We start from the raw sequence: 20,057 nt of genomic DNA on the forward strand, positions 1-20,057 counted from the left end.
ACCACTTAAGATTCCCAGGGGGCAATTTCATGATTGCAGAGGAAAATGAACTGCTTAGGATCACCAGCTAGCAACATTCAAGTTATGTACCTTCACTTAAAACAAAGCTAATGATACACATAGTCAGTGAAAGGCACACAGAGTAACACTCATGTATTGACAGAACGAGGAGCAATGATCTCAAGTTGCAGTGGGGGAGGTCTAGGTTGGATATTAGGAAACGCTATTTCACTAGGAGGGTGGTGAAGCACTGGAATGGGTTACCTAGGGACGTGGTGGAATCTCCATCCTTAGAGGTTTTTAAGGCCCGGCTTGACAAAGCCCGGACTGGGATGATTTAGCTGGGGTTGGCCCTGCTTTGAGCAGGGGGTTGGACTAGATGACCTCCTGAGGTCTCTTCCAACTATGATTCTATGATTTCCACTAGCTAGAGTAAAATGACAGTTAGTATATGGCATGATTCTTCAGACTTCAGGGCATATGCTGATCAGGATCTGGGGTCAGGAACAATTGTGTTATATGCAACACCATACCAGGTTTTTGTTTTCCTTTGAAATCTCCAGCACTGGAGCCATGATACTTCACGGACGGCCTGCAATAGCAATTGAAGTCCCATGTTCCTGAGATAGAGTTTGGACTAATCTTTGCAAATCAGGCTTTACTCTCCTATAATGTCACATTCCTGTGGGCATTTTTCAGGCAATACAGGATCTTAATCAGGCTCCAATTATTACCAGGATATAACCTTTTAGTGGGTGCAGACCTGAATAGGCTTTACCTGTACATCCCTATCACTTGTGTGTTGATGGCTTCCAAGCCATCTTGCTTCTAGTATCACACTAACTGTGGCAGCAGGGACGGAGGGAGCAAATCCCACGTGGAGTTCTAAAATGCTGGTTTAATAGAAGCCTTAGTTTCTTGACAGAACATACCTGATGAGGAATATACTGTGGTGACAGTGTTCACATCAGCCTCTGCTATGTATCCACAACTCGATTCAGTCAAGGAGCCTTTGACAGTCACAGGGGCTATGCTGGGATGTCGTAAGGCGGCCTTCAGTGGAGCTATGTGATTGTACTGGACAGAGGACAGGCATCCGATAAAGCCATGTGAGTTCGCCTTCAGGACTTCAGAATCTAGCCCCAGACTATCTGCAACACACAACACAATCAGAAAGGTGTTTTAAATGTATCCTTTTGCTGGTTGATTAAAAAACCCTTTGCTAGCTTACCTGACCTTATTCACCCATTCATCAGCTTCTCACCCAATTACATCCTTCTTCCACTGGACCCTTATGTCTGAGACGATATCCACATTTAAATCCCTCTTAAAGATACACATCTACCATACTACTTATAGTGAATGGAGTTGGCTTGTAAATAAATAGCCTCTGTTGTTCTCCTTCCCCTACCCAGTTTCTTGTTTGTCTGGAAAGCACCTAACACATATTTAGTGCTACCATAAATCATAGAATGTAAGGCCATAAGGGACTACCGGGCCATCTAGTCTGACCTCCTGCAGGCCACTAAGATGCTAAACCCAACTGAAATTAGACCATGGTATTCCAGTCCACAGGAGACTAAACTATTATGTGCCACAGGCAGAAAATAAGAGGGACCAAGATGCACCAGTGCACGAGGTCCCTTCAATGTCAGGGAATTGATGAAGTGAGATATACCCAGATGAGCCTGGCAAGTGACCAGCACCCACATGCTGCAGAGGAAGGCAAAAATAAATAAATAAATAAATAAATAAATAAAATAAAATCCCAACATCACTGCCAATCTGACCTGGGTGAAAATTCCTCCCTGACCCCACCTCTGACAATCAATCAGTTAAATAGTAACACTGATTATCTTCAGGCCTGAGATGAGATTCATTTGTCAACATTTGTTTCACAGAATCTGAGTTGTCAGAGATGGACAAGCCCTAGCAGATCATCTGCTCTGTCCACTGCTGACAATACAGGATTGTTCAGTGATACTCATTATCTAGTACTTCATATAGTCTAATGTTGACTGTCTCATGTGCTTGGGCTTCCCAAACTACCCTGGGGAGAGTATTCCACAGTATACTAGACCTATATATCTACCTACTTATATGCCCCTGTCACCATGGTATGAGACGCCCAAGTATTTACAAACAGAAATATCAATCACTATCTTTTTTCCCAGTCTGTAGGAGAAATAGCTTACTCTGTGTGTGTGGTTACGGGTGGGAGATGGGGAGTACATGTACAGTTAGGCCCTATTAGGGGAAAGCTAATTCAAGGGCATAAGTTTTGCATATGGTTCTGAATGCAGCAATGCCTGATGCTTGAGAAAGACAGTGAAGGACGGGTAAGCCATTTTCTCTTTCTCAATGAGCCCCATTTATTTACTTTCTAGGAATTGACATTCATACTGCTAAGACCTCTGTCACTTGCTATGTTCATCTTGTGCCAATATAAGGGGAAAAAAACAAAATAAAAAAGCCTCATTGAATGCAAGATCAGTGGTCATTCAAGGTGTGAAATCTTGTCTACTGGTAGTGTTAGAAATTTGTAGTTTTTAGCATTGCAAAACTGGGATTCCCAGCTTCCTCGTCTGTTTCTACCCTTTCACATTGTAAGACAATGGCCTTTAAAAACAGAACATTTTGAAAACCATCATACATGTTTTTCCCAGTCTACATTAAATAATTTTATTAGCTGATCTCATAAAACTATCAGATTTAGAGATTAATTTCCCCCTCCCCCAACAGTTGACAGTTCACATTTCAAGATCTTCTGGACCATAAAGGGCCTGATCCAATACCCAGTGAGGTTGATGGGAGCTAGATGAGGTCCACAAAGCTTTGGTTACAAGCTTTGAAAGAAAAAAAAAACCCTGAACACCAATGACAACAATGTGGTAAGCTGTCTGGCTTGATATTAAAATATCATATCTCAGTGCCTGCCAGGGTTTGGACCAGTAAGCTCTTTCAAGGGCTAGTCCTGGACTGGGGAGTAGAAAATTGTTGATCTTTCTCACATAGCCTGCTATTTTACACCGTGGTTGTGGTGTTGAATGTGGATGGAGGCAAGTCCAAGAAGCCAGTTTCACATACTAGTTATTTCTTTGGCTCCTGGGTATTATCATTGTGCAGAGTACTTAGCCAAGTTGAGTTACCCAGCTGCTTGCAGTTGATGCAATTTGGTATTACCCATGGATTTACAGATGGACCTTGTACACCAAGGTGATATATCCTTGTGTGCATTCAGTGTGGTAAAGTCTAGTTCTACGATCAGATACTACTGTTCCTATGTGACCCCACCTCATTCAACAGACAGGATGGACACACAAGAGAGCAGAATGAAAGTTGCGTAGGTAACAATAAATCTGGCAGTTTTTAAAACTTTTGAGTGATTGACTTTGCTAAATTACTAATGTAGTGGGTTTTTTGGGGGGATGGTGAGGGAAGCTATTTGGGTTGCAAAGTAGTTAAACAGCTCAAACTACAGGTCTACGCTGAATTCCACATTATCCTTTGGTACTTATGACTGCTGATCATTGTCTGACGCTCTCCGAGATGGCTTTAAAGAAGAAATGCTTAGGTCTGATGTGTTCCCATGCAGAAATTCAGGCATAATTTTACTAAGTGTTGCTGTTCCTCAGCCACCCCAAGTGTAGGTGTGAGATATCACTGTAAGGTTCTGGGCTGGAAGGAAGCCTGCAATAGCACCTAAGTCTGCAGACGGCGTCACTAGGGAAACTGTCATAGAGCCATCTTCTAGGTGCAAGAAGAGACACAAGCAAAACGTAGGTGTAAATGGCCAGAACATTCTGTGTTTTCCCTACAGGAGAGCTGTTTTGAATGACAACAACAAAGATAGTCTCAACGGAAATACATCCCTGATGCAGGATACAATTTGTAACTTTCAGGAGTTATGCTTTGGCCTTTCCCAAAGTGTGTGTGCAGAGGGGAAAGTGGAAGCTGTATAAATTAAGATGGGCAGGCCTGTAACAACAGATGGTGGGGTTGCCAGGGGAAGGAAAGCCTTGGCTGTATATTTCTGAAGTGGATCTTACAAAAACATGGGAAAACAGTGATTTAGAGCATCTTCTGTCTCTATGGAAGTTCCAAAAATCTTAGTAAACATTACCAAACTCGTCTGTTCTTGCTTCTTTACTATCTCTAACACAAAGGGTGGATATTTCATATCCCACAGAGCTAACACTATCTGAGTTGCTTTGTTCCCCCTCCGCCTGCCAAAGGGGAAACCCAATAAATACTGAATTATGTTTCATGGTAGCTTGAAAAGCCTAAGAGATGTTATATGACAGTTTCATTAGTTATCTGAAATCAGAATTAAGGCCCCAACTGGATTAGCCACTAAAGGGCTATTACATTTGAAAAACTGAGAACACTCAGACAAAAATCATGTTTGCAGAATTATAGTTTTCTTTACAATTACATTTTGAGTTCAGTCTTGAAAGCCCTCAGAATGCAGATTTTTCAATGAAGCCAATGGGAGTTCTGTGTAATTTGGGCTTACAGGTTTGACCCTGCTGTTTGAATTCTCATATGGATAGCGCAAATTCAGTTATATCAGACATAAGGCACACAATTTTAACTTTGAGGGTAATGAACCATGAAAACAGCTTACTCAGTGTTGTAGTGGATTGTCCAGCATTTGAAGTCTTTAAATCATGACTAGATTGGATTCTGAAAGATATTCCATCACAAAGTGGTGGAATATCTTGGTCTGCCTCAACATGGGAGACTAGACTGCATCATTTCATGAGGTCAATTCCAGGCCTACATTTCTACGATTCTCTCTAAGTTATTGGGGTCAATACAGCAATCATTGGGTGAAATATTCTATGGCCTGCATTATGCAGTAGGTCAGTCTAGATGATCATAATGGTCCCTTCTGACATTAAACTCTATGACTCCTCTGAAGTGCTTAACTGGCTGTCAGACTTGGGGTGGGAGTCTTCTACTGTGTTCTCAAAAGTCTCATCTAAGTACCTTTCTGTCTCCCGTAGCTCCTCCAGTTCAGCGACCCTGGCCTCAAGAACCCATATTGTATCTCTGAGGTCCAGGAGCTGCTTGCACCCTGTAAACATATATGCCACCTGCCCCAAAGGCCGGTAAAAAGTACATGCTGCATTCAGTGCAATAAACTGGATAGGCCCCACTCTGCTTCTGCCTGCTTTCATTTTACTCTTGTGGGGTTTTTCGAGATTTTTTGTTGCAGGGGGGAGCATTATTGCCCTGAATTTAGAACATGATCGAGTCTTTTCCAGCATGTTTCTGATGATTTCATTACAGTATTTTGTTATACATAAATAGTGTCATAAAGACGAATGTATCGTAATGGACGTGCCTATGACGTATGACAAATTGCCCAGACATTTCCATCTAGGTCAATGGTTTTGAAGGTATTTTGTGATTTACTATGATAAAGCCGAGAACTTTATGGTGGCTCCTTTTTCTGGATGGTAACAAAGGCTAAATAATTTAAAAAGCCAAATTGAAAGGTCTTTGGCACAGGGACTGTCTGTTATGTTTGGGCTTTGCAGCACATAATAGAACGAGTCCTCTAATCCTAATTACGGCTCTGGAAGCTACGATAATACAAATTAATAGTAACAACAAATCAGTCTTCAGTCACAACATCCTCTTGCACTTAGAACTACACATCATTGCCTGGCACTGTCACAGGCTACTACAAGGGAGAAGCAGAGTAATTGGCAATGAGATTTTGCACTGATGCACATCAGCCAGGGAGAACATCACACCTTGCTGTGTTTGTTTCCCAACAGAGGTACTCCAAAGTGCAGGAGTGGGTCCTCAAAGCTCTGCTGGAAGTAAGTCTGCAATTACAAAATGCTCTTCAGAAGCAAAGGGGCTGATTTCTTTTTTAAACAGGCAGGAAATAACTATGTTCAAAGGGCCAAGACAATCAAGAAGGACTTGAAAAATTTGCCTTTGAAAGTACGTATTTTTTCCAATCACGTAATTAATGCTATTAGTGTGTTGGAGGCATTGGATCAAAGGGGCTTCTGAAGGTGAGGCAAAGAGAAAGCATGAACACTTTTCATTGTCCTTTTTATTCCCCCTAAGCTATTTTTAAAAGTCAATTTCACGCTTGTGACAAGAGTCAACTTGACAGCACTGAAGATTAAAGTCCACTCTCTTTGGGCTTGCTTTTCCTCCAATTGAAGTCCATGGGTGTCCTACCAGGCACTTTACTAGTGGGAGTTTTGTCACTGAGTTCAGTGGAAGCAGGTATACCACCAGTTTAAGTTCTCCCTCAGTGGGCCTTAACCCTGTAGTGGATGGACCATGGCTGGGGGCTGAAAGGATCATTTCGTCTCCATGCTGATGCAATGCTTGGCCTCTTTTCTCAGCCTGACTAATAGAAAGGTGGTTTTGTGAGAGTTAAACCAACAACATCACCGCGTTTCACTGAGGCAGCTGAACAACCTTAGCAAGGTTACTCTTGGCCATGAACAAATGGGCTGGCTTTGAGTTAATGATGGAGAAGTGGTCTCAGTCCTGCATCCATTATGAATATGTGCAGCTAGGCGCCAGGCACTCTATGGTTATGCACGTAAACAGGCTGCCATGTCCTGCCACAAAACCGAGCAGCGTTGCTGATATTGTGTTTGACCTGGGAGAAACATAATGAACATCTTGGGCTAGATCCAAGCCTGCATAAAGGCAGCATGGAGCACCCCTGCGCTCCTGGTACAAATCTGGCCCAAAGTCAGCAATTAAAACCAGGGAAGGATTTCTCCTACTTATGACTACCCTGGTGGGGGTGGGGGGGGGAGGAAGAGCCATTGTAGTTGCTTCTAGTCCACCCAACTCTGGACCTTCCTATTGTAAGGGGCAAGACCAGAGTAAAAGGCATTGTGGGGTTGCCATATAGGCATCTTGAGACAGGATCATGGGCACTCAATGCAGTTTAGCGCAGTCTCTGGCTCCAGAGTGTGACAGGAGCAAGTACTGTGACTTGAAGGGTACGTCTACACTGCAATAAAACAGCCACGGCTGGCCTGTGTCAGCTGGCTCAGGCTCGAGTCAGCTGACATGAGCCAGCCGTGGGTGTTTTACTGCAGTGTAGACCTACCCAAAGGCACCACTACCCCCGGGCTTTCCACGCGGCACAAAGGTCAGAAACAATGAGCTGGCCCTGTGGTCCCAATTTATGGAGCATTTCACGTAGTGGGGAGTGCTTGAGAGCTTTCAGCTCAGTATGACTCATCTTTTATATTTATATTTATTTTATATTTATATATATTCTTAAAGATCATCTATCAGCTAAAAACAGGCATTGCTTCAGGTTGTAATGTGATATTTGTTAGATGTCAAAACCCATTTGTGACATCTTCATTTTAATGTGCCCCAACGCAGCCACCCCGTTCGGTTTCAACAGGGCTCCCAACACCGTACACTGTAATGAGACAAGAGGCAACTGATGCAACAAAAATGGAGAGGTATAGAGGGCTTACAATGGGAAACATGCTTCTTTCAAGAGCAGACAGCTGCAATCAATTCAAATAACAACCAGTCAGCCTAAAAATAAAGCTTCTAGAGGGAAGCTGAGGGGGAGACAGGACTGGGAGAGAGAACAGAGCCTGCTTTTGGGTAGCGTTATCTTTAGGGAAACAGAGCACAGATTTTCTCTCAGGATTAAGACACAACACCAGCTACATTGTATTGCCGGAAGTGACGGCTGAGCGACCTCTGTGTCACTCTGGAACAGGCAGGATGGCATTACTGCTCTCTGATGTGGGACCAACAGCAGACCTTCTGCCAGCTCGTCTTATCCTCCCATTTCATCTTTAGCTGCTGCCATCTTGCCCTCAACCTACTTCCTCTTTTATACCCAACTCCAGCTTCAAAGCTGCTTTATTAAGCTCCTTGCAGCAAAAGCAGTTTCAGGTCTAAAATGCACCTCAGAGAGATATTTTTTTCTCCTGGTTGCTCTGGTGCTTCTGAGGAGGCGGGAAAAGACAGGACAGGTAGGGAACAGGAGGGAGAGATTCTGAAGGGGCAAGAAGATGACAGCTAATAAAGAGTACTTGTGGCACCTTAGAGACTAACAAATTTATTAGAGCATAAGCTTTCGTGGGCTACAGCCCACTTCATCGGATGCATTGAATGGAACATATAGTAAGAAGATATACATATATACATACAGAGAAGGTGGAATTTGCCATACATTTGGCCATCTTGATTATCACTACAAAAGTTTTTTTCTCCTGCTGATAATAGCTCATCTTAATTAATTAGCCTCTTACAGTTTGTATGACAAATTCCACCTTCTCTGTATGTGTGTATATATATATATATCTCCTTACTATATGTTCAATTCAATGCATCCAATGAAGTGAGCTGTAGCCCACGAAAGCTTATGCTCTAATAAATTTTTTAGTCTCTAAGGTGCCACAAGTACTCCTGGTTTTTTTTTGCGGATACAGACTAACATAGCTGTTACTCTGAAACCAGCTAATAAAGAACAGAAGAAGGGTGAGGGAGGGGTTGCTGAGGTGTGGAACTGATGGGGTTGCAGTTGTTCTGTGTTCATTCTGTGAAAGATGTACTATAATATTCAGTGACAGGAGCTTTTAATTCATTGAGAAACCTGTTGCCGCTTTCACTACTAAAAATGTGACCACCCATCCACAATTATACTTCATCCCTCTTTTCCATTTACACCTCTCCTTAAGGAGGTACTTGTTTAGCGAAGCCTTCCTGCACCCATCTCCACATTCGTGATGTCTCTATACCTTTTGAAATAAACCTGCAGCTGGCGTGTGCCCCTATCTAATAATAGACGCATCTGAATTAGTTTGTGATCTCTTCAGGGCAGGTACTCTATCGTTTTACTGTAAATATTCAATAAACCAATCTGTTTATTTACAGGGCTATATAAATAATAACTGTTTCACACTGCAAGCATGTGGTTTTTCAAATAAACCTCCAATTTACATTACATTTATGGCCTGATTCAAAGCTCATTGAAGTCACTGGAAAGACTCTTATTGACTTCAATGAGTTTTGGATCTGGCACATAAAGAAGGAAGTGAATCCATAAAGGTCTGGTGTGTTATACAGGTTTTATCGTCATGAATCTGATGGGTGGAGTATTCACAAGTGAAGAAGCCACAAGTTAAGACAGGTCACCACAAATACGTGCTGGAGAAACCTTTATAATATTAATTTTCAGAACCTCCTTAACCTGTAATCCACGTTCCCCGCCCTAACTCTGATACTACTATGCTACTGGTAAGGTGATGAGTTGGGGGGTGGGGCAAAGAAGTAACTATGTAGGAAGTCAGACACTCCTCTCTGCAACTCAGATAGATTTACAGCAGATGTAAGAGCAAGAGCTGCACTTGTAGCAGCATGAATGAAGAAATTTCACAAGTACATTAAAAAATAAACCACCATCCAAAAGCATTTCAAAGAGGGTCACACCTGAGGGTCCCCCGAGACAAATAGATTGAGTTAGGTTGGAAACACAAAGCCAGATCACTCCAAGCACTGAGCTAATGGCCACTTTTACGTGTCATTGTTTTAATTATGTTGTGTACATGAGACATTACATGGTTGAAAAGAAAATATGGTTAGACACAGCAGAACCACATGTGAATTCGTCAAGTCAGAGAAAACTCAGACAAACAAATCTGAGATGTTGTGCTATGTGATATCATCTCCTTATAGAAAGACTTGCATGCACATAAATATGCTTAGGTTCAATTGATGTACAACAGGCCAAAGGGAAGGGTGTATGATCTAGTGACTAGCACAGAGGGATGACCACAAGGAAGGATGGTCTTGTAGTGGAGGTGCTGGATGGGGGCTCAGATCTGTGTTCTATGCCAGGCCTTGATGTTATGCATGACTCTGGACCAGCCATTTGGGACCTGAATCCAGTGCATATTGATGTCAGTGAAAGGATTCCCGCTGAGTCAATGAGCTTTGGATAAGTCCTGCCATGTTCCAGCTCTGTGTTTATAAAACGACAGCAACAAAGTACGGGGATGATCATACTTCCCTATCTCAGAGGGATGCTGTGAGGATAAATTCAATGAACGTTGGTGAGGTGCTTGGATCCTATGGCATTGGGGGACATGTAGGTACCATAGACAGAGAGATTTAAATATAAACTTAGCATTCAAAAACAAACAAATACAGTGGAGTAGTATCCATAATCTTATTGTATTTATCCTCACAACACCTGAGAGGTAGCAAAATGCTGTTATCCTCATTTTACCGATAGGGTAAATAGAGACTAAGTGACTTGCCAAGGGCCATACAAGAAGTCTGTGGTAGAGCAGACAATTGTAGAGACTGTTTAAGTAAGTAGTGGGGTTCTGTAGGACAAATTCTGCATGTTCTACATACAGCAGTCACTTCTCCCACCATTTGGGTAGGAAGGTTTCTGGCTCAGGCAACATGACAGAACTTTAATAAAGGAAGTGAAGAATAACATATCTACCTGAAGTTACAGAACAAGTGACATAAACAGAAGAGGGATTTGTCCATGACACAAGTTGTCTGAAACCTCTGTTCTCCTAACAAGTACAATAGGAACTTTAGGAACCACTCACGGTGAGGAATTCTGTTTTATGATTTGGCGGAAGTAGACGCATTCAGCAACACAACGGGACCTTGAACAATTGGGGTATTAGCTGAGCACTGAGTCAGATGGAAGAGTGACAACTACTAGGGCACCAAAACCAGCTCTGCAGAGCTTGGGTTGCTGTTGGATGCCTTTTCTCTACAGGCAGGCCAAGCCCTGGCTATCAGCAAGATAAAATATCAGTCCCTTTACTTATACTACCTGGCAAAGAACGATCCCGAGTGCGCTGCTGTTATTATGTACAATTAATAGCTCACAAGTGGACACAAGTGGATGTTTATTTTCTACATCTGCCAAAAAGGCTTTCAATTCTATAGGCTTTGGGAGCCATTACTGAACCTTTAAATGGCTGTGGTAAAAGAGACTTCAGCAGTAAGCACTTCCAGACGGCAGACTTGATTTTGATGTCCAGGTTTGCTGTGGGATCGGCGACAGCATTCTTTAGTCATAATAAAGAGCCTATTAGGTTCTTATCAGGAACAAATGGGGTACTCATATGACATAAAGTGGACCACTTGAGAACAGAAAAATAAGGGTTCTTTGTCTGAAGCTTCTGGTAGATTCTTCCTGGTCCTGAGATGGGTGTGCAGTGTTAAAGGGCAGGGAATCAAAAGGCCACCCCAGCTCACCTGGCCTATGTAAACAGAAAATAAATTGCAGCTCCTACACTGTATGAGAGCCCAGGGACTGCTTCTCTAACGCAGTACTCAGCTAGTGTGGAGTGGGGGGTATGGGCCCCAAAGAGGGTGGGGAGGAGGTGAAGCCATGTCTCTGCCCTGCCCTAAGATGAGATCGTGGAGCTGCCCAGACACATAGGGATAATCAGCTGCACATCACACAGGGGTGTAAATCAGGGCATGCTGAGCTTCAGGAGTGCCTCTATGCTGCCATGGAGGGCTGGGTCTTCCCACCATCCTTTTCTAGGTGGCTCAACAAGAGGTGAGAGGTTAACATTGCTATCAGGGCAAACAACTCACACCGCCAAAGCTTCTACCAACACGCTTTTCACTGGGCTTCTGCTACTATGTAAATAACAGCTCTGTTATATTCAGCCCTTACAGTTAAAAAAAAAAAAAACCTACCACACTGCACAAATAATTATAGAGCCTTAACAGTACAATTGACAAATCAGCAAGCCATTTGCACAGCCTACCTGCGACCTTGCCCAAGGTGAGCGATTTCATGGCCTTGAAGTCAATCTCCGAGAGGTTGTGCTTGAGTCTGAGAACTTGATCAACCTGGAACAGGTCAGTAAAAACAGTTAATTATTGCAGCATGCAGAGACCCCTGAAGTCTCTTAGACCAACCTTGTAGAAAAGCTCCACACTGGAGACACGTAATGCCTGACTCCCGCTGATCGCAAAGTGAATGTGCTTGAATTTAGCAGAAAAAGCCAAAAAGTGTGTCAGAGTATTCATACAGCAGGATTTTAAAGAAACCTTTAAACTGCAGGAAACTATACAATATTTGACAAGTGCTTATGCCCCCACTGAGAATTCTCACCTCTTAATCTCTTGATTGCAACAAACAGGCAAACGAATGAAGCCTGGCTGGAATTGACCGTCAAGGATTAGCAATACATGGAAAAAGCTGCAATATCAGGGAATATTACAAGATCAGCATGTGGGATAAATCCCAACTGGTAGTGTGAAGCTTGCTTTAGACACAGATCAGAATCGGGTCCACCTGCTTTATGTACTACATTAACTTAGTCAATACCTGTATATAGTTTCATGCCAATACATTGAAACTGAAGAAAAAAAGAAAGTGTGATGCTCTCTCTCACTGCCTTTTCCTTACCTTTCTCTTCCTCTCCTGTCTCTGCCTTTCCTTCTCTGTTAATTAATGACTGCCACAAAATACCATTCAGCCCTAGTAAATAAGCAGAAGCTTGCCAAAAAGCTGCCGGAATCCCCCCGGGGTATGAGAGCACCACACGTTGCTGTGCGCTCACTCCCCTCCCTTCCTTTGAAAAACAGGACAGCACAAGGTTACTTGTTAGCCCTAACAGGCTGCCTACCGGGTCCTGGACTCAGCCTGGCTTCTCAAAGGGACAGTGAGAATGATGTGTTTGGAGAGCAGTGGTGCATAGGACTTTGGGGCTCTCATCAGCTGATGGAAAGTTGTCACAGTTGATGAGGTAAGCACTTACACGGCTAGTCCTGCTGAAGTCAATGGGACTGTTTATGTGAATGGTAATAGTCACACAATCTAACCCTATCAGCCCTTCCTCCTCCTCATGTAGTCAAACTATGGGTTACATTCAACTCTGGGACACATACACATGAAATCAATGAGATTCCCAGATGCTTCCACTCACCGTGGCTCTGTTGTTCAAATTCGGCAATACGCTGAGCTTGATAAGTTTATGGAGGGGATGGTATGATGAGGCTGCTGACAATGGCATATGGCTCATCTGTGTCAGCTATTAGCAAATATCTCCAACGGCCAGCGGTGGAACACGAGATGGGGAAGGCTTTGCCTTGCTACAGAAAATTGTTTCCCAGGTGTCTGAGGTCTTATGCAGGGTCTCGCCTACTTGCTCAGGGTCTAACTGATAGCCATATTTAGGATTGGGAAGGAATTTCCCCCAAGGTCAGACTAGCAGAGACCCTGGATGTGGGGGAGGGTTGTGTTCCTCTGTGACATGCTGTTTTCAACTAGAGAAAATGGTGGATTCTCTATAACTTGAAGTCTTTAGATCAAGATGTGAGGACTTCTGTAACTCAGCCAGAGGTTATGGCCCTGTTGCAGGACTGGGTGGGTGAGGTTCTGTAATCATGGTGGTTCCTTCTGGCCTTAAAATCTATGAATCTAATGATCTGCATCATATGCCTTATTTCAGATTATAATCAACAAAATCATTTGAAAATGCAGTCTGGTAAGAACTATGTTCTGCCAGTCTTGCTCATGGTGGGGCCAATTGTGAATCCTTTGCTCCTACCAGCGAGTAGGTATTTGCACAAATAGTGTCATGAAGCCTACTTTGTAAGCCCATTGAAATCAACAAGACTGCTTGTGGAGTAAGGTACTAATTAACGTTGGGCGCAGGTAGTGAATTGGACCCTAAAAGTAAACCATGGCAGGTAGGTACGATACCTGAATGATGAGTTCTTTTCCTTCTCTGTTGATCTTCACATGGTGTAATTCCCGGTTGGCAAGGTTTCCAGCGTCAATGGTGAAAATGAGGAAGCCTTCCTTACTCAACTTGTACCGGACTTGTAAGCTTCCTTAAAAGGAAAGCACATTTCCACCTATAAAATGCGTGTCCATAACTAGGTACAGTTCAATAGCTTTGCGCAATACACAACATTCATTTCTTTTTATAAAAGCAGTGACACAAGTTAAAGTGATAATAAAGAAGTTAAAATAAAAATGGTCAAACTTTAATGAAAAGCATGACAAATAATTTGTTGGAAACTTCCTTCACACCAGCTTACAAATTCCATTGTACAGAAATATAACTGAAATGATCAAGCAAATAACTACATTAAAGGAATGCGTCTTTCTCTCCATAGGGCACACATTTAACAGTTGCACAATATTTGATCTACATTAGGCTCCTTTGTATGAATGATCAGTTCCACCAGAGGGCATACAGGTCTAGAGCTGTTTCATTACAGTAATATTTGTGGGTTTTATTATTACTCTGTAAGAAGACAGTAAAGTGAAATGTAACGGACAATGTAGCAGACAATGTGTGGTACTATTTAAGAAAATGAGAATGGTTCTAATTCATCTAAAGGGTATAGCATTTCTTTTCAAACCCAAAGACAAACAAATCTTTCCCTGATCTTTTGTAACAAAAGATCAGTTGTGGCTTCCCAGCACTTGTGAAAAACCAAACAATAGCAAACCCACAAGTGCACAAGTAGGAAAGGAAACATATCCCTTTAAATCTTTCCATAAAAGATTAAGGACAAAGAATATGATTTTAAAAGCTCTGGGAAAAAATGGACTGACTGGATCCTTTTTTTTTTTTTTTTTTTGGACAAGAGAAGAACAAGTCTTTGCAGTTCAGCATGTAATTAGGTAACAACAAGACAAAACAAAATTCTGAAAATCTTTGGGGCTTTCTTGCACATCAGTAATTGAAACATGATGAACATTTTTGGTTCTACAGAGTTTTAAAAAAAACACAAAACCTTTTCCATAGTTATTTTACTACATTCATTTCAGGAATACAGTATCTCAAAGGAGGCAGTAATAACCATATATAATCCCACAATCTGCTGAGCAATGGCTCCTCATTTTGCTTTCTCCTCTTCTAAAAACCACCATAAGCAATTCTTATCTCCTTCCATTCCAATGCTTTTGTTTGCATTAGCTCCAAATATTCCATGCATCACTGCACTTTGGAGATGGATGCAGGTGAACATGACCATGTCACTACAGGGGTTTTTTCCATCCATTTCTAGTTTGTTTCAGAGCTTGCAAATCTAGTCCCTTCTTAGAAGTTCTCCCTGGGTGAAATCTGCCCTTGTGCAGCACACATCCTACACATTACTGAATCCTCCCAAAGTTTTTAAAAGGCATAGGCATGTTGGCCCTCTTCACATGGGGGCATATCACTGTGTGCTGAACTCCCATTGATTTCAGTAGGAGTTCCTTCAGGCTCAGGCCCAGAAACTTTTCAGAAAGGAGCTTCAGTAGAAGGAATGTATTTTCCTAACCTTCCAGGGCACACAAGCCCCAGGCTGCTAACTGGGGGGCGTTGCCACGGCTCAGGCTATCCAGGGAGGTTAGCTCACCAGAAAGTTTGGAGCAAAGAGATAGCAGCGTACCCAAAGACATAAGGGAAAGTGAGAAAGGCTACTGAGAATCAGTCTTTTCACCAGTCCAAGGGCCTGTCATAAATATAAAGGGAAGGGTAAACCCCTTTAAAATCCCTCCTGGCCAGAGCAAAAATCCTCTCACCTGTAAAGGGTTAAGAAGCTAAAGGTAACCTCGCTGGCACCTGACCAAAATGACCAATGAGGAGACAAGACACTTTTCAAAAGCTGGGAGGAGGGAGAGAAACAAAGGGTCTGTGTCTGTCTGTATGCTGCTTTTGCTGGGGATAGAACAGGAATGGAGTCTTAGAACTTTTAGTAAGTAATCTAGCTAGGTATGTGTTAGATTATGATTTCTTTAAATGGCTGAGAAAAGAACTGTGCTGAATAGAATGACTATTCCTGTCTGTGTGTCTTTTTTGTAACTTAAGGTTTTGCCTAGAGGGATTCTCTGTGTTTTGAATCTAATTACCCTGTAAGGTATCTACCATCCTGATTTTACAGAGGGGATTTCTTTACTTCTATTAAAAGTCTTCCTGTAAGAAAACTGAATGCTTTTTCATTGTTCTCAGATCCAAGGGTTTGGGTCTGTGGTCACCTATGCAAATTGGTGAGGATTTTTACCAAACCTTTCCCAGGAAGTGGGGTGCAAGGGTTGGGAGGATTTTGGGGGAAAGACGTGTCCAAACTACTTTTCCCAGTAAACCCAGTTAGAGTTTGATGGTGGCAGTGGAAATCCAGGGACAAAGGATAAAATTAATTTGTACCTTGGGGAAGTTTTAACCTAAGCTGGTGAAAGTAAGCTTAGGAGGTTTTCATGCAGGTCCCCACATCTGTACCCTAGAGTTCAGAGTGGGGGAGGAACCTTGATAGGGCCTATAAGATCAGAAGGGGTTTTAATAGAAGGAGAAAGTAAAGGATATAAGAGGTATAGTTTCCTAGATATATAGATGGAACTCCCATTGACATCACTGGGGAATTTATGCATATGTAACGCTGATGGACCCTGGTCATCGGCAGGCAGGAATCAAACCAGGGACCTTTGGAGCTTAGTGCTTGAGCCTCTACAGCATGAGCTAAAAGCCAGCTGCCTGTGAGCTAAGGCTGTTGGGCAGACTCATTAATAGCTCTGTGACTTTTTCTCTCTCTAATTGGTCTCAGTGCCACTAGATGGGCCAGAACACCATACCCAGGAGGTGTGTGGGTAACTCATAGATCTTGGTCAGTACATGGGCTTAAGACTGGCTAAATACAATAATACACGACCAGATTCTGCCACCCTTCGTCGTACTGAATAGAACCTTACCCTGCAAGGAGTCTCCCAATTCCAATGCAATTCATTTATATTCCCTGTGAAAACCTGCATGAAGCTGGAGCTAAAGTTGAGAGTACCTATTAGTAATGTGACACCAAGCAATGGCTATGATTAAGTACCTCCTTAATCAGGGTAACACAGCGGGCATGTCTACGCTGCAACAGAGTGAGCTTCCCAGCCCGGGCAGGCAGACTTATTTTCTTTAAATTCCAGCTAAGAAATCGTTCGACTTCTGCTCTTCAAAATTGTTGACTTGAACTAAGGGATTTTGCCAGGGCAAAATTTACATCAATATAAATAAGCAATTTTACTGATTGCCTCAGAGTTACCTTGGAATTTATACCAGTGTAACTGAGAGCGGACTTTGGCCCTTAGTCAGCAGCAAATCTTTTCATGCTGGAAGATTTACATAATCTTCTAATTACATTAAAATGTGTGATAGAAAGAGAAATGGATTATTAATTATTATTAAGAAATCTTTTGTGTAACTTTGAATTTTGATTATCTGGTTGGTTGGAGTTCTGTGCCCCATTATGCTGGGTTATCACTAATCACAAAAAGGGGCATGGACATCATTCATGGGCATAATTCAGGTTACTATGATTTTTGCATCATTCCTATCTCATAATAGTAATTAAGTGTTGTCTCTCTACCAGGACAGCAGTACACATCTGGGAATTTGATTGCAATGATGCCTTGGCTGGTCATCCGGACCTCACCTTGCCATGCCTAAGCAGGTACATAAGACGTACAGCAGTATTCAAGCAATGTTCTGCTTCACTGCCTGGTTATTATCCAGGTAATTCCTGGGGACCATTGCTATTAACTAAGCACAATGGAGGGACAGTTCTGCCTTACAGGTCAGATTCTTGGCCCTGTTATGGTGAAAAGTTTACTGGAGGAATTCTCTGGCTTGTGAAATGCAGGTGGTTGGACTGGATGACTGCAAGGGTCTCTTCTGGCCTTCAAATCTATGGCTAGTCTCCAGTGACGCAAAACAGCCATAATGCTGGTTTAAATGATCTTCTGGGAAATCCTTGGCGGGGGAAGTGGGGGGCAGGTGGAGAGCCATTGTAGCAGCGTTTACGCCACTCCCACCGCTCCTTGTGGCTGTAGGGAAGGGGATGTGGCCAGGGTATTCTTACACCTTGGTGATCCCTGGCTGTTAAAACACCCCCTGGAGCTACTCTAATCCACCCTGGGGACAGTCCCAGCCGCAGGATTGGAGGAACATGAAAGGTAGTAAACAAACCCTATCCTCTGAGTACTGCATTGAGCACAGCAAAACCAAAGCAGAGTTCAGTCTCTGTCTCTCTATAACAAACATAATCTGCTGTTTAGAGGTCTCTCAGCATCCACCACCATGAGTAAGATCATCAAATGACACAAATTGCACGATACAAACAAACATCCCAGCCGTAACGTTATCTATTATGACATGGCCCATGTATTGTTTTTTCCGGTTAACTCTATCAACAGGATAGTTATTTTTCTGCCATCTGTGTACCATGGGTATTAGCAGTGCCAGCAGTGTGCACTTCCACACACAGAAGTGTAAGTGATGGTCAGTCACCGATGATTTCTTTAAAAAGCAACACAATAAGCACGTGTGCATTTGGTGAGCACTTGTATTATTGCAGTGACCCAAGAATGGAACCACAGGAGGGTATTTTAATTCAAGGTTACAGTCCAGGGGATGTGCTTGCAAACTTCCTATTCATGTTAATGGGAGCTAGGAGAAAAAATATCCTTTGACAGGCCTGATCCTTTCTTCTGCAATGGCTGCTACAGTCTGCTACGGATGGTGAGAAGAAAAAATAAATAACCAATATAGGCTCAATTCTGCTCCAAATGAATTCAGTGGCAAAGCCCCCATTAATGTCAACGGGAGAAAGATCACACCAGATGGGCCTCATTTCAATCTCAAATATGTTGGTATAAATCAAGAGTAACTCCATCCAAGTCAGTGGGAGCTGCAGATGCTCAGCCATTCTGGACATCAGGCCCCTTTTTAGGTGTCTAAATACAGATTTAAGGGTAACATATTCAAACATGCCAAGGTGGCTTAGGCACTTAAGTCCCACTGACAGTCAGTGAGACTTGGGCTCATAAGCAGTTTTTTTTTTTTTAAACAGACTTTGGCTCCTAAATCATGTCGGCACATTTGAAAATTTTACCCTGTGTATCTTCGTGTTGGCACGCAAATCTGAAAACACTGATCTTGCCTTTAAGGTCTCCTCAGCCTGTGAACTGCATGGTGCTCAATTTGGAATTCAAACCTGTTCTGTTAGGGAATCTGGAAAGAGCCTTAACCCAGTGTTTACATCAAGACTTTGTAAACGGGGCGATTCCTGCATGTACCACCAATGGCATTAAGAACATGAAAATGGCCACACTGGGTCAGACCAATGGTCCATCCACCCCAGTATCCTGTCTTCCGACAACAACCAATGCCAGATGTTTCAGAGGGAATTAACAGTCCAGGGCAGTCATTGAGTGATCCATTCCCTGGCATCCAGCCCCAGTTTCTGGCAATCAGAGGCTAGGAAAACCCAAAGCATGGGCTTGCATCCCTGACCATCTTGGTTAATAGCCATTGATGGACCTATCCTCCAGTAACTTATTTAATTCTTTTTTTAACCCTATTATAGTTTTGGCTTTCACAACATCCCCTGCAAATGAGTTCCACAGGTTAGCTGTGTGTTGTGTGAAGAACTACTTTTTGTTTGTTCAGAGCCCTTCCATGGTTTCACTTTGAGAACCTAGAAGTAGGGGGTGGGTTGATGGCATCATTCATAGGAATGATATGAGAATCACTGGCTTGGCCATTCAGCTCTGACCCCCCCACCCGAGACACCCCAAGTGAAACTCCTGACAGACCCTTTATCCATACAACAACTGAACACAGAATGACTTCAGCAGACTATTAAACTAGTGTCCACACTGCCTTGATATTTCCACAGCATGCATACAAGCAGTAGTTAAGATAGAAAATAATTAGGGAAGTTGATTAAACGGCGGGAAGTAACATTAGTGAGGCTATTAATAATGCGATGCACTCAAAATCAGCTATTAAAAATGGTGTACAGAAAGCCCTTTGCAATGATTTAGGTGAAATTTTGTTCTGTTCATTCCATATCACATGGGGCTAGAGGACTGTTTTCAGTGCCATGCCCCACCAAAAAGCTCCCTGTCAGCTTGCAGAATCCTGGTGCTCCAGTACTTCTTCCCCTTTACAGCTTGGATATTTAAAAGTGAACGACCTCTCTCTCTGTTTGGAACAGCTGGGTAGGAAACCTGCTCCTTAATTAGCAGCCTCTCCCAAGGGACGTTTACTCAATAAATT

At 42.7% G+C, this 20,057-nt stretch overlaps 1 protein-coding gene across 7 annotated transcripts in view; it reads right to left on the bottom strand.

Annotated features, from left to right (window-relative positions):
• The window catches only part of CNTNAP5 (contactin associated protein family member 5), a 426,257-nt gene that overhangs the window by 18,866 nt on the left and 387,334 nt on the right, over positions 1-20,057 (bottom strand). For all 7 annotated transcript variants that reach the window (XR_007359131.2, XM_075117728.1, XM_075117729.1 and 4 more), the window contains 3 exons: positions 13,724-13,854; positions 11,778-11,862; positions 933-1,151 (listed from right to left, as the gene is read on the bottom strand). Coding sequence is in view for 6 of the 7 variants with exons in the window: in XM_075117728.1 (XP_074973829.1) it covers positions 933-1,151; positions 11,778-11,862; positions 13,724-13,854 (435 nt within the window). In the remaining variant the exon portion in view is untranslated. The remainder of the gene's footprint in view (positions 1-932; positions 1,152-11,777; positions 11,863-13,723; positions 13,855-20,057) is intronic.

Source organism: Caretta caretta, chromosome 11, assembly GCF_965140235.1.
Source record: "Caretta caretta isolate rCarCar2 chromosome 11, rCarCar1.hap1, whole genome shotgun sequence".
Taxonomy (NCBI): domain Eukaryota; kingdom Metazoa; phylum Chordata; order Testudines; family Cheloniidae; genus Caretta; species Caretta caretta.